The 14,904-nt window shown below is 44.4% G+C and overlaps 1 protein-coding gene across 4 annotated transcripts; it reads right to left on the bottom strand.

Moving 5' to 3' along the window:
- Window positions 1-605: 605 nt before the first annotated feature.
- TRIM13 (tripartite motif containing 13) lies at window positions 606-13,064 on the bottom strand. 4 transcript variants are annotated; one of them, XM_071551641.1, is made up of 2 exons: window positions 12,786-13,064; window positions 606-1,773 (listed from the first exon to the last, which is right to left on the bottom strand). In XM_071551641.1, the coding sequence occupies exons 1-2, from the start codon at window positions 12,879-12,881 to the stop codon at window positions 619-621; spliced, it is 1,251 nt and encodes a 416-aa protein (XP_071407742.1). In that variant the 5' UTR covers window positions 12,882-13,064; the 3' UTR covers window positions 606-618. The 4 variants fall into 4 exon arrangements, with proteins under 4 accessions (XP_071407742.1, XP_071407759.1, XP_071407751.1 ...); XM_071551658.1 differs by lacking the exon at window positions 12,786-13,064 and adding an exon at window positions 7,263-7,454; XM_071551650.1 differs by lacking the exon at window positions 12,786-13,064 and adding an exon at window positions 7,142-7,195.
- Between the last annotated feature and the right edge of the window lie 1,840 nt (window positions 13,065-14,904).

Below are 14,904 nucleotides of genomic sequence, written 5' to 3'. Positions count from 1 at the left end.
GAATTTATGCTTGCCCTGATGATGCATATTTTTGTATAGAATATATAATCTGAATGCACAGGATAATTACATTTGGTTATACAACAACAAAAAAATAAAACTACATATAGCTATTTTAGTGAGAGGTAACACTGTCAGATAGCAAGTGGCTCCAGACTGTGAATGATCTATGCTGCATTTCACAGAGGAAGGGCAGTCCTCAGCAAGACTGTCAATACAGCACTCACCTCAACCACAACTGCCCTTCCTCTTACCAACCAACCTCCCAGTTAGAAAAAAGTATTTTTTAAACTAGGATCTTTTATCTTATCCTACAATTACATTACATTAAACTAAGTACACAGTTTGACCCTGTATTTTGCTAAGAAACATGATTTACAGTGAATAATATTCCCAAAATCATGACTGAAAGAAGAATCCAGAAACAAAGTGTTTTTCAAGGGTCCATTTCATCTTCTGGTTTATCAGTGCTCAAACTATGTGAACAGTATGAATGTTTTGGCAACATTTTGAATCTCTGAATGTTTTCACTGAAAGTCTTAAAGGACCAATTAATTTTAAGAAGTTCTCTGTTTTCTTCCCCAGATCTCTCTTCCTTCTTCTATTTCAGCAGGGCCTTCACAACAGTTTATATTTGCACACAAACTCTGCAACATTATCCAGTACAACCAACATATAGTTTTTACACTTTTCTCTTAAAAGTGAAGCTCCATCTGCCATCTGTTCCCAGTAAGAGACTGCATGATCTGCTATCTCCATGTTTTCTGCCAAAAAGGACAAGATAATTGTAATGAAAAGAAGACAGTTCACTATAAATGTGCGTGAAAAGACTGAGCAAATCTTGAATTTGCAAGTGTTGCTTTCCTGAGGCAAGGAAAGTTTGTCCACATCAACTAGTTTTATTCCATTCCACTGGCTGGTATCAAAGCTCTTCACTGTGGGGCTGATGTCCACAGTGGAACAAGGTAAAGGGGTTTCTTTGAGCACCTTGATTTTTTCCCTGAACTCCTGCATCTGTTGCAGAAATATAATGGGCTCAGACACATCTTCGAAGGCCTCTGCCATGTTGAAAGCCATTTGTTGCTCTTGCAGAATTGTGTTCAGTTTATTGATCTCCGGATCATAGGCCTGCATCACTGCAAGCTTCATGGTCTCAAAGTCAGAGAGAATCTCATTTCTCTTCTGCTCCAGTGTGTGCTGCAGCTTCTCAAAGAACTCCTTCACTTTGTCAGAATCTTTGGTCAGCATTTGCAGAGCTTTCCTCTTACTGCTTTCCAAGGTATCGAGCCGTGAGAGGGCATCTCCACAACGCCAAGTTTGAAAGCCCTGAAACAGGGTTTCAAAAGCTCGCTTCTCCTGGGAGTAAGCTTCTTCAATGGAACAGAAAACATGCTTTGTGTGGTCACCACGGGTGGCACAAACCCCACAGATCAGCTGCATGTCTGTCCGGCAAAAAATGTTGAGGGGTTGCCCACTGTGCACTTTGCACACAGGCATTTTGGGGGTTACTTTGATTTTGTTGTACTTCTCCACGATACCTTTCAGGGAATAGTTGACCTGCAAGCTGTTGACTCCAGTAACAGGAGTCTCCTTCCTGCACGTGGGGCACTTGAAAGGGGACGGCCTCCAAAGCACGTTCCGCACATTTCCCTCAAGAATTCCTTCCAGACACTTTCTGCAGAAATTGTGGGAACAGGGCAGGACACGAGGATCATCAAACAGGCTACAGCAAATGGGACAGGTGAGATCTTCCTCTAGGAGTTCCATCATATCCTAGGAAAGAGGAGAAAGATGGTAACAGAACTTATGAAACTTATTTGTCCCTCAGGGAGACAACACAAAAACCATCTGAGACATATCTCAATGAGAAAAGGATCTATTTTTTGCTCCAGTATCCTTAAGACAGAGGCTCAGCAGGGTGTTTGCAGCCAGTCTCCCACAGCTGTGGCATCTGGCCAGCAGATGGCAGGCACAAGAATGGTGCAATGTTCAGGCAGAACCCTTTTTTTGGACTTTCAAATAGAAATGCTGGAAAAGAAGGCTTGCCAATCCCAGCAAGGACTCTGAAAGAAACTCACATACTCATATTAACAGTTCAAGACATACATCTTACATCCTTGCTGATGTAATACACAGAAACTGGATTTGCACAAAAGATACCCAGCCAATACGCCCTGCTAAGATTTGATTACTCTCTACTTGCTTAACTCATCCAAAGCTTCCAGTTTCAAACCCCATGCACTGCTACTGTAGACAATACTAAAAGTGACTGAAAAAGCCTAGCTTCAGTATTTCTGCAGCTACAGAATATGCGATGTGTCTCTTTGCTCTACTTTCAAGGCCAAAGGTGAGTCACCACTCACTTCAAAAATTAGCCTTTCTCTTGCTCCTGAAATATTTTTAAATAACCATGAGAATGTGTTACTGTTGAGCTATTCAGCACAAAGTTAGAATACTTCAAATAACAGCTGCCCATAATCCCTGAGCATTCATCATGGAAAAAAAATGTTAATCATTTTTACTCATCTGCAATCTCTATTTCCAATCCCATTCTCTCTACCACCAGCATTCATGCCTCAGCAATTTCTTTCTGTGGACAGGACCTACAGGAAGAAGATTTAACATGTAATCCTTCCAACTGGAAAGTCTCAGTAAAGAGACCCAGTGCACACCCTTCTGTTGCCTCCAATCAAAGCTAGGTTCAGATGCAGACACCTTGTAACTTAAAGCATGCTCTTAGAAAACAAATAGCTAATAAAGACCAAAATGGGTGAGAGTTTGTATTAGACAAAGCTCTCAAACACTTAGTTTTGAGATATAATTAGAAAGATGCTTCCCTTGCATAAATTCCTTCCATGTTATACAACATGAATTCATATATATGTAATAAAATTCCATTTACAAATTGAAAGATGCATCACAGAAGAAATGCTTCAAATACTGCTGTGACTACAAGGCATGTGAATGAGCTCTTAATTAGTTTTGATGTAAGTACTAAGGTTTCTGTCCCTTCAAAGGAATATAAAGTGGAAAACATGGGAACCAAGAGGAGAACTGCAAGGGAAGATCTGTGGTGCACAGGACAAGAAGAGAAATAAAATCAACACCACTGATCCCAGGAGAGTGAAGTTCACAACACGGAAAAAAAAAGGCAAGAGCAGTCCTCAGTTTCTTTCACAAAAGGACCTATAGTCCCAGTCACAGGAAAAACCATTCTTGAGAGGCATAAGCAAACCACCCATGCTTTTCAAGTGAGGAGAAGGGGCTGTCATGACCTGGAAGTGGGCATAATCTTCAATATAAATTCTCATCAGGCTGAACAAAGACACCAGTCCAGTGTCAGGGAACTCTTATCCTTTATTATACAGCCACCTTAACTCCAACAACCAGACCACTATTTAGTTGTAGGAGTGCTGGCTAACAAGCTCTTAACTTTTATAATAAACTTTAACAAGCTCCCAACTCTCACAGTGAACTTCCATGCAGAGTAGGGGGTTGAATACAATTGCCCCACTTGTTGGGATAAAACAAGAGAAGAGAGAATAAGGACAGAAAAGAGAGAAAGCAAAGGAAAAAGATCACCAGTCCTTAGACCCCACAATGGTCCAGCCTCTGTGGATGGTCTGGATCCAGGGCTGACAGAAGCCTGGGACCAATCCACTTCCTTTTACAGTTTCTCTGGTGTATGTGCCCATCCTTTTCATGCCATGTGCCACTGTTGGTGCACACAGAGCGAGCCCTTCAGAGCCCTCTAGGAAATGAATCGTGGGGTCTCCAGTGCTCCAGGAGCCCCTTTTAGTGAGATGCCCGGGATCTGACCCTTCTCTTGCCACAGGCACACTGAGCCTGAGTCTCTGGGCTGACCTGCAAGCCTAGCAAAGAAAGGGAAGTTGTCTCAGAACAGCTGCTCTGCCTCCACTGAACCCTCCCTTCCAATCGCAGCTTTCCTGTCACAGCACAACAGTCAGAATACTTGAGACAAACATACTCACATGCTTATGCCTGGTCCTCCACAGGGGTATTCTCTGTGCTTATTATGAAGACAAGAAACCTCAGAATAAGGAACTGCTTATAGACAATTTATCTTTAAGCAGCAAAGGTATTTATTGCGGTGCCAGGAGCTGGCCAGCTCTTGCTGGACACACTAGCCCGACTTGAGGATACAAAGCAAGCCATTTTAGAAGCATGGGTACAACATTGAATTATACATATCAACGAATTCTTTTCTGTGTTTGCCGATCTAGCTGCTTCAAGCGTACAAAGTCCTGGCTCTAAGCCCCCCTATATCTACTTTAAACATCTAAGTTATGTGATTCATAGGCCAGTGGTCTCTTGTATATACTCCAAAGTATTTTCTATAATAAGACTTTGGTCCAAAGATTTGGGCCAGGCAACTAAAACAAGTTATGAACTAGTGTTTATACAATGTATTTCTAGCAAAAGAAGCAGAACAAATATTAGGTTTATCATCTCCTTCCAACTCAGCAGGGCAAGGTGCATCAACTAAGCCATCGTTAGCTTTGCTTGTTATCAGTTAGAAAAAGCACACTTTGCTCCGGACTAAGGTCATCAGGCAGAGAAGCCACCACTACAGCGAGTGACAAAGCCAGATAAAAGGTCTAATGACTCCATTTACCACTTAAAGTTTCCTGTAAACTCACAGATTCTATGCCGAAACCTCATTTACTGTGAGAAGAATCTGGTTTTCAAGCACCTCTCGATGCTAAAACAATCAACATTTCCTTTCTGTCTTTTTTCTACAGCTAAAAATAATAGGATGACAGAAAAATCATGATTTTGTCCCTACACTCTTGAGTTTTCCTCTTCATCCATACCTCACTCTTTCTAACTTGTACTCATACCTTTTAGTCACAGTAGCAGCACAAAGATCAGTTTTGCTCATGTGTTAAGAGGACAATAACTACAAAACTGAAAGGACACTCCTCCATCTTTCAGTAAATGGAAATTCATAGTGCTGAAAGTATTTACTCTGGTCCATCTCCTTTACCAGGGAGGATTTTACTTCCCAGTTAGGGAGCTGGAAAAGCAGCTTTGCATTCCTGCAGCGAGGACTGCAAACCACTGCAGAAAATGCTTACTACAACACATTCCATCAAAATTGCAGGACAAACACTGAAGACTTTCACACTCCTAAAAATACAGAAAACATACACAAAAAGGCTGCAGAATCCAAATAAAACCGTCCTGTTGCATTCCAACCCCACTTATCCAATTAAATAATTATGCTTTAGAAATACAACCAAATTTCAAAACCTTTGTACATCATTAAAAATGCTGGATTTAAAAATTTAAAAATGGGCAAGTTTATGAGCTTCCCCCCCCCCCTCACCCCCCCTTACAACACCAAAAATGCCAAACCAAAAATAGTGAAAACTTCTATGACTAGTTGGGACAGATGAACTTCTGCCTTCTTTATGACATTAATTTCATGAAGTAAATTATCTGTGGATTGAAACATCCCTTAGTGTCCTGGTATTTGTGTGAGGAACTACAGCAATATTTCAGCTTCTTCATTTCTCTGTGTAACTTCTGATCCAGGTTTGGATGGCCCTGGAATTCCCCACTTGTAGCACATGGACCAAAAGCATCTCTGGGTACAAACCCAACAGATGTCATCCATCAGAAAGAACAATTTGTACAGTTGGATCATTAGGAAGAAAAATGGCAAAATGCATCAAACCATAAATGCAAAAACCACCACAGAAGCTTTTTCCTGCACTCTAAAGAGAAATTCATTTAAGATGCTTTTCAGTACAGAAGTTGGATTTATCAGCCAGCAGCAGACTGAAAGCAAAACCAAAATTTCACCAAGTTTCAAATTAAACATAAAGACAACTCCTGAATTACAAGTTTCCTGCAGTGGCGTGTAAGTGTTCTAAATTAAACTTGATCAAGTCAGGCTACATCTCTACAAGCAGCTGAGCTAGCCAGGAGAGATGTCATCTCCCCTCCTTGGCAAGGACCCCGGTCTATGTCAGGAGACCTCCTATGAGCAATTTCACCAGCCACCTGTCAGACTGGTGTGTTGAATCAGGCACAAAAAGGGTCCCACACAGAGGGGAAGGGAGATGGGAGATCCTCCTTCCAGCAGCAATGATCTTAACCCTGTTCACACCACTGGAGGCGTTCACCCTAATGGAGAGTCAATGTAGACATTTTAACACCAAACGAGTGACCTCCAGGTGCAGTGGGTAAAAAAGAACCATAGAATGTTAAGGCATTGGAATGGACCTGAAAGACCATTTAGTCCCAACCACCCCTGCCATGGGCTGCGACACCTCCCACTGGACCAGGCTGCTCAAGGCCTTATCCGACCTTGCCTTGACCACCACCAGGGATGGGGCATCCACAACCTCCCTGAACATCCTATTTCAGTGTCTCAATACCCTCATAGCAAGAAATTTCTTCCTACTGTCTAACCTAAATTTCCCCTCTTCCAATTTGTACCCATTACTCCTTGTCCTGTCACTACAGCTTCTAATGAAGAGCGTCCCTCCGGCCTTCATGCGGGCCCCCTGCAGATACTGGAAGGTTGCTTAACCAGACGGCCAAAAAGAGCTGAAGAAAGTGCCCATGTTTTAAACCTGTTATTGTTTGGCCTGTTACGGCCAAAAGTTTTCCCAGGAGCACCAGGCAGATCCAACACGTTCAGCCTCCAGAAAGCTAGAGAAGCCTGGAGAAATAAGCAGTCTGAATTCAGAGCAGTTTCCATAGGGCTAGAAAGGCCTGGAGAAACCAGAGTGCAGTCACAACGCCGGGAGCGCTGCTTCCCTCCCGCAGGGCTGGGCAGTGTGCGGGTCCCGCACTCGCCGCCTGTGCCTCTGGCCACTGCTTCTGACACGGCACCCCCCTGCACTGCACTGCCAGCGGGGGTGCCCCTAAGCGAATGGCTCTCCAGGCACCGCCGGCCCGGGCTCTGCGGGGCTCGGCGCCGGGGCTCGGCCCCACGCCGGGCTGGCGGGAGGCGGCTGCGAGCGGCACCAGCGGCCGTGCCCGCAGCGCAGCCCCGGCCCGGGCGCTGCCGCCGCCCTTCGCACAGACGCGGCCTGCGCCCCCCCCTCCCCCCACCCCCCCCCGCCCGCGCTGCCCTGCCCTGCCCTGCCCGGGCCCCGCTACTCACCATGGCTGGCCCGGCCGCGGACAGCGTGGGCAGCACCGCCTCGGCCCCCGCCCCGCCACCGCCCCTCTTCCGGCCGCGCCGCCAGCCCCGGCCCCGGCCCCGGCTCCGCCGTTCCACCCACCTTGACCCGCGATCCAGCCCCGCCCGGGGCAGGAGCTGCCGCGGCTTTTCGCCCTGCGCTCGCCGAGCCGCCGGGGCTGCCGGGAGAGCGGGCCGGCGGGGGATGCCGCTTGCCGGGGCTGCAGCCTGTTCCTCCGCCGGGATATACACGATATACACGGGGCTGTGATGGTTATTAACAGGCTTAAATTACACTTCAGGCTGCATCACAGGCACACGGTGCACAGCCGAAGGAGCGGCGCTGCTGGGTAGCAATCCCGCTGAGCATCTTCCGCCGCCTGAAAGCACTTACTAAAATAACATCATAGACAGATATCTCCATGTGCTTCGTAAAAGGATGGCGACTCATTCGCATTTGCTTTAATACACTGGTTGTACCGTTTCCTGCTGGTGAATCTGCTGGAGAGTAATGCGACCTGTCAAACCGCTGCAGCTCTTCCAACGAGCCCCAGGAAGAGGGAGCAGAATCCCACGTTCTCCTGAGAGTAGTTACAGCATTATGAAACTGTGTTTGGAAGTGGTGAGACTGCAGAGAATCTTTGTGATTTGTATCTTTTTTACGGTCCTCCTGTTAGTCCTCAAACAACATAACAGGTCTCACATCAAAGCGAAACTGAACTTACTTTCAAGTTAGACTTTGTGAAAATCCACATCAAAACCCCCAAAACACAGGCACTCTGCCTTCTGCATCCATTTGCTCCCCTACTCTGTATCCACTGCAGTCACATCACTCATCAGCACAGGGGAGACCACTGCCCTCCACGACTACCCGCTCAAGTGACATCACAGGTCAGACCATATTTCTGTGAAAAAAAAGCTTCCTTGCGCATCTGACATCTTTCTTTTGATTATTTAGGAATCTGGATCTTAAAAGCCATCCAATAACATGCCAAGGCTGTGCTTCCCCAGCTTACAAGCTGGCCTGCCTGCTCAGCTGGACTCAACAGGAACGGTTTGACCAAGGACAAGCATTTTTGAAAAGCTGCTTCAGAGTGCTCACACATTTGGGCATTTCACCCACTATCTACTAGAGAATGGCCCCAGGAGGTAGAGTTGCTACACAAAAGCAGCCAAGACCTTCAGGTGCATTTCAGCGTCCTGCTTGTGTCTTCTTCACTGTCCAGCATCTTGTTTGTCATTTATTAAAAACAAGTAATTTCGGGTAGTTTCTGAAAGGTGATAGTTTAATCCATTCCTCAGCCACGTAAACTGCATTCAAGTGATATCCCAATGCTTGCAATCCAAACCCCTTGTCTACACTTTCCCAACCACTTTTATGTCAAGAATTCCTGGGTTCTGCTAATCTTCTCTGTAATTTTACGGTTAAGGATTAAACATGTGGTTCAAGATTAACAACAACATAGCATTTCAGACTTCCCCCTCATTATTATATTCATATATTTCTCATATAACTTTTTTCCCCTGGTATTTTTAGAGTACATTTTATTCTCCATTAATTCTTTGGACTGGTCCTACTCTGTGTTGTTATAAATGAAGAAGGGGCTACATGAGTGTAAGAGTGGACACCTGCCCACCTGGGATATCTCATCTTCATTAGGTTCACCTGAAAATGGTCTGGGATTTCTTCTGTCAAAGATGAAAGCCTAAACTTCTGGGCAAACACAGCATGGGATTTCTGTGGTTGGTGCATAGAAACACTGTCTAGTCAGCACTACATTTAAGTGACCCATGGCTGTCCTGAGCATGATCAAATAGAATTTAGGCATTTTCCTGCTTATCTGACTGATAGAGTTGCACACAACCAACTATTTTGCAGACATGTAAGACCATGTTTCTATACTCCTTGTAACTCTGTTGCTTCAATAGCAGCAGTTTAAATAGCAGTTTGTTTACAAGCTTGCATTCTTGCATCTGAGAGGACAGTGTCTTCCCACTGCAGCATCAAAGGCCACTTGTTGAAACTTCAGAGAGAAGTTCTGGCTGATGGAAAAGAGCATTAGAATATCTGTGGCACTGTTTCCCTAATACAGACACATACCCAAGGGAAATGTAGGCTTAAAGGAGAGGCCCAGCTTGAAGGGAAGTTTTAGGATAAATGTCATTTAGCCATGGGAGGGTTGAAAATACAGAAGTAGGAATTTGGAAGGAAATATGAAATAGTGGCAAATTCCAGCTTTTTAAGACAAACACTATGTTTGTTTTAAGACAAAGGGATATTGTCTATTGTCATCTTTAAACTTCAGAGAGAACCTGCATCATGGCTCTTCTACTAAGCATTATGACAGGACATTTCTGAGACTGAAGCTCTGTGCAACCTCAGAGCTCATAGCTACTGGTCTCCTGGCCTTGGACCAGCTCTGCCAGGCTCCACAGATGCTTTACTGAGCTGATTCTACCCACTCAGACAGAAGAATGTTATTCCCTTTTCTTTGCTGAGGTGAGTTTTCTGTTGATTCAACAAGTTAAACCAGTTCAGTGCAAGATTAGACAATCACCAGGTCTAACATCAGATGAGCAAGGAAAAAAGGAATAAGGTTTTTCCCTTTCTGAGGAAGCAAGTAATTAATGTGACTCAAGTTGTAACAGGTAATTCTACCCTGACACACAGGTTCTTGTGGGGTTAAGCCAAGACGAGACTGTACTACTGGCAAAAGCTATCATTCCATCCTTTCTCCTTTCCTTAGTCATGCTTTCCTGATGCCTCCTCTGTGCTGCAGCCACATGTTAAGCTAGATCCTCTTGCCAACAGAGTTGAAAGCTAATTTAGTTAAAAAAAAAATGTCAGGAGGATCAATTTTGGCAGCCAGCTGATCCTGCAGCCGAACAAACACCAGTGCCAGGGTGAGCCAGCAAGGGGGCCTGTTTCAGTGGCAAGCCTGCACACACGTCAGCATAAACCAGAAGTGCCCCCACAGGCCATAATTTCACAAATGCTTCCAGCCAGCTATTGCCGGTGCTGCTGCCAAAAGTAACAGAGCTTTGCCCTTCGGCCACACCGGCTGCTCATTCCAGGCCCCAGGCACCCGCTGTGCTGTGCTGTGCTGGAGAAGAACTGATTGATAAATGTAGCTGGAATTAAAAGCTGTTGCATTCTTTTCCTCCAAGTTTGTATTCCTCACCAGTAAGGCTCCTCTGAAACCACACTACCAAAGACCTATCAGAGGGCAGTTGTCTCCTAAGGTGAAACTCCAAGGAAAGGAGGTGAGTTAAGGGAATTTTACAGTCTTATTCTTGGCTGTAAACCTGCCTTTTACTTCCCACTGAAGGAGGGTAAGGCTTCATGTCCTGTTATGGAGGTGTCAGAGCACACACAGAGTACGCTACAGCATCAGGACAGAGAATTCTGGAAGGATCCTGCTTTCTTCAGCTGTGCTGGGGTGAGCATACCCTCAGTCTGAGGTGCACAATGTAGCTGCTGTGGGTGCCTAAATATGGACATAAATCTGCAAGAGCTCTGATGCCAAAGAGCAGCTTGATAAGAAGAATGGTGTAAGATAACACAAATAAAGAAACTACTCAAAACAGCTCTGTGTATCAAACACCTTACTCATGTATAAATGTTTCACAGCTACATCACATCTGACTACCTTTCTTTTCAACAGATACATCTGGACTATATTAAACATTCCAAACGAGGGATCAGAGAAAGCGGTTTCTTGTTATTGTTCCACAACAGCTACTTTTAAAAGGCATTATAGAAATACCAGGCATTAAAAACCTATGAAGCATCATCAGCGATTGAAATGATCAACTGCTGTTCTGGGCTCTGAATTTCAGAGACTGTCTTGATATCTGCAGGGTCTCTGGTGACTGTTTTAGCAGTAATGAAAAGCTCTGTAGTTTTACATACAGAACTTTGACCCACACAGTTAACTAATATCCAGTACTTTGCCAGATTTTCCTGCAGAGGGGGGTGGAGGGGACTGATGATGAATTCAGTTAGCTCCTTAGCGAAATCTTATTTATTTACAAAGAATGTACAGCCATGTCCCATTTCCTCACACGCAGAGGAAGCAAATGGGAGGGAGTACTGCACAGCAGTCCAAGTTTGCTGCTCCAGCCAGGATGCTTGCCCAGAAGCTGTCCCTTGGCTTTTTCTCAGGGCCATACACCACTGCTTCTCCCACTGTCTGCTGGCTCTTGCATGGTGTTTCCGGTCCTGGACATGCACACAGGCAAACACAGCTGCAACCAATCTGTGCTCTTGCTGCTGCGTTCACAAGCAGTCCCTAGAAAAACCTCTCTGACTTTCCCCAAATTAGTGCTTTCTCATACAAGTTAGCTCATCTTAGCACTTGGCCATGTAGCCCTGTGCCATGGGCAGTGCTTTCTAACTTTTAGCTATCTTATGCCATGAAAGAACTTAATTGCTCCTTCTTGAACAAAGCATGGCCAGCGTGCCTGTCAGTTTTAATAAGGTTATACTGCTTGTAGATCAAAGCTCTGCTCTGGTGGGGTTTGCTTATATTGCACAAAGAAGAAAGGAGAAGTGACCTCCAAAGTAAATAGAATAACAAGGAACAAAATTAATTTTCATATATAATTTCTTCTGTGATTTGCCAAGTGTCAGATTAACTGTGTAAAACAGAAGACTTCCTACAGAATGACGATCCTCACAAGAACATATTATAATGAAGATTTCAAAAGTACAAGCACAACCTGTTTTTCATCTGAGACCTTGTCTGTATCATCTTCCAAGCCACAGGCCTGACCCTGGGAGTGGAAGGACTGCTTTCAATAAACAAACCTTGATTTTCCAGTCCTGTACCATCATTTACTTCTGAGCAAGTTGCACAGAGACGTTACTAAAGCCACTCCAGCACATAAAATAACTACTTCTTTTCAGTGGTTTTTACAGGTGTAAATGCCTCCACAAAGCTTGTGGCAGTGGAGAAGCAAGCGCCAGAGGTTCTACTGGCAGGGTGAAGAGGAATTATTTTTCTGAGAACTGATTAGTCATGTCGTATTACATTGTTGAATTATTTGCAGTGACAACAGGAGAGAGTCACCTCATATCAGAGAACCTTTCTGTAGCACACTTGTCTGCAGCCAGTAGATGTGCTTTGCAGGGCTAAGGAGAGACAGTTGTATTTTCTGAATGAAGCTCTAAACAGAATGAAACAAGTCAAAGAACACAATTTTCTTTCAGCAGATCCTCCAAATACGTCTGCATTTGTGACAAGAATGGGAGTGGTCATACTCCTGTTCTGCTAACATGGTTCCCAGACAAAATGTCTCTTCTGCTACTGTTCAAGGAAATAAAGTTAAAACCCTGCAAGCAACAAGCATGTTTAGGCATGCTGAGCATAATTTTGCTTCCAGTGTGGGAGGGCCCTAAATACTTGGCCTCCCCAGTGGAAGAAATGCAGAAGCTGAATTAACCCTTGATTACCCAGCATAGTTATACTTCTAAATATTGAAGGCCAGATCTTCATTTCCTCGGTGTAGTTCTTTATGCACTGTAAAAATGTTGGTGTTCAAATACACTCTAAACAAGCTGACAAGCACACTTACAAATGCTACCCTGATGGAATCACTCACATGAATAAGCCAAGTTTCTTACCAGCTGACCAGCTGACTTTTGCCTTACTTCCACCACACCAACGTTGTTATCTGCTTGATTGTGTCCAGCACCAGAGCCTTCACTCAGGGCACACATACATGTTCCTGTTCCTGCACATTGTGACACCAAGCTGTCACCGTCCACTGCCAGAGTGCTCAGGGGCTGGGCTCTGCATCTGGAGGGACACAGGGTGGGTACAGGGATGAGTTGGTTCCCCAAGGCTTCCTGCCTGCCAAGCACACAGGCACTGCAGTCAATGTGCTCCAAAGCAGCACCAGGAACTTTTCCGAGCTGTGGCGTGTGCGTTGCCCCACAAGGGCTGCAGTCTGGTGGCCTGTAAAACCAGTCTCTCAAGTTAAGAAAGTGGTGGAGCAGGAAATTGGCAGGAAGGCATAGCCAGCCACTGCTCCCCAAAGCCTCACACCCTTCAGTCCAACGCATGACAATGCTGACTTCATGTGGTGAGATGTACTTGTATTCCCAGTGCTCCTTTTGGAGAAGAAAGGACATACTGGGGCACAGAGTTAAAAATGGGACAGGGAATCATTTGGAGGTTGAGTGTCTTTCTAAATTGGTTTTCCTTTTTTTTTTTTTTTAACTATATTAACATTTGTCATTTAGCATTTACAGTACCAAACCCACAGTCAGTGACAGGCAATAAAAAGCCTGCAGTGACTTAAATTATGTGAACAACAAGCTACTAGTGAGAATCCTGATGCCCTCCATACAAAATAAATAAACATCAGTTTCCACCTAATATTTACTTCTTGGAAGTTCAAGATTAATCCCACTTGGCATATTTTAAGGAAGTGAGCTCTTGACCCCAAATGTTTATGGGCTGTAACAGTAAGTCTAATAAAAGAAAGGAAGCATATATTAAAGCTGCGCTTAAAATCAGATTGATTTTAGGCACAATTTTGAGAAAGATAGCATTTCATCTCATGTTTCAAGTAAAGACAGTAAGTGAGACTGATACAGCCCATCCAGACCAGTGGGGTATTTCTTGCTGTGAAGGTTTCTTTTAACAAGGGGTTTTGAGGATCTGTGTTATCCCCCTGCTCTCCTCAAGAGAGATAACGTTGTACCACATGGGTTACATTAGTTGCATCATGCTTCATAATGTAATAAAATGTTAGGGAGCTTTCTAGGTGAAATGCCATAAAATAGTACACCAGCTGAAAATAATGAGAAACAATTTCATCCCAAACTGGAGATACCTGCTGTCTGCAAAATATTCCAGATCAGCAGCTCATGGCACAACATATACATATTTTTTATGAGTATTTTTCTGAAGAGAAATAAAAATGTGAAGTAGGCACAGGTGGGCTTCTACAGCCTTGTTATCACTATTTACTGTGATTGTTGAAGCCCACTTTGTGGTCCCTGTTCTGGATGCTGCGTGTGATGTAGGGATGCTGAAATGGATGTAGAAATGCTTGTATAACCCAAGGGCAACAAGTTAAGCTACAGGTTTTTAAATTACATGTGATTTAAAGAAAAACTAGATATTGATAGTAAAGCACAACTGTATTACAGCCTGGCCATGGCTGGGGCCATGCAGGGGGCCCATGCCCCCAAGTACGTGTCCACCGGGTATACAAAAGTCAGCCCTTTTTAAGGAGTGGGCTCCAAATATTATCTGTTAGAGGTACTCTGTAGATTTACATCATGGAATTATACATTCTATTGTTTATGTCTTATGCTGTTTACTGTTCTTCACTCCTCCCCCCCCCCCCCTTATGTCCAGGTTCTGCTTCCCCCCACCCCTCTGTGTTAGAAAGCACTTCTCATGTGCTTTGAGCTGCTTCTCCATTCAAGCAAGTCCCCTTATCTTGGTTGCACGTACTCAGGTCAGCTCTAGTTCTTTTATCTTAACTGCCCACCGCTTGGGCTGGCCCACCTGCTAACAGTTACATTACCTTCTACAGAGTCCCAGCAAATTCAAAAACTAGAAAAATATAGTTAAATTTTAAGCCATATTATTTTGTCTTTGTTTCATATGTCACTCTGTCTCTGTGAAAGGGACCTAAAGCTGGTCCCAATGTGCTTTGCACAAAAATGGTAAGTGCAACGCTAGCATGGTGGCTTTTCACTGTGGCAGCCCCTTCACAGTGGGGTT

Source organism: Pithys albifrons, chromosome 1 (genome assembly GCF_047495875.1).
Source record: "Pithys albifrons albifrons isolate INPA30051 chromosome 1, PitAlb_v1, whole genome shotgun sequence".
NCBI classification, from domain to species: domain Eukaryota; kingdom Metazoa; phylum Chordata; class Aves; order Passeriformes; family Thamnophilidae; genus Pithys; species Pithys albifrons.
Note: the sequence above shows the minus strand (reverse complement) of the source record. Positions and strands in the feature narration are given on the sequence as shown.

Coding starts and splice junctions, on each gene's coding strand:
- TRIM13 (XM_071551641.1), bottom strand. CDS start 12,881: ATGTGTGCCCTGAGTGAAGGCTCTGGTGCTGGACACAATCAAGCAGAT. Junction 1,774..12,785: donor AAAAGTCAGCTGGTCAGCTG/GTAAGAAACTTG, acceptor CCTCTTTCCTAG/GATATGATGGAACTCCTAGA.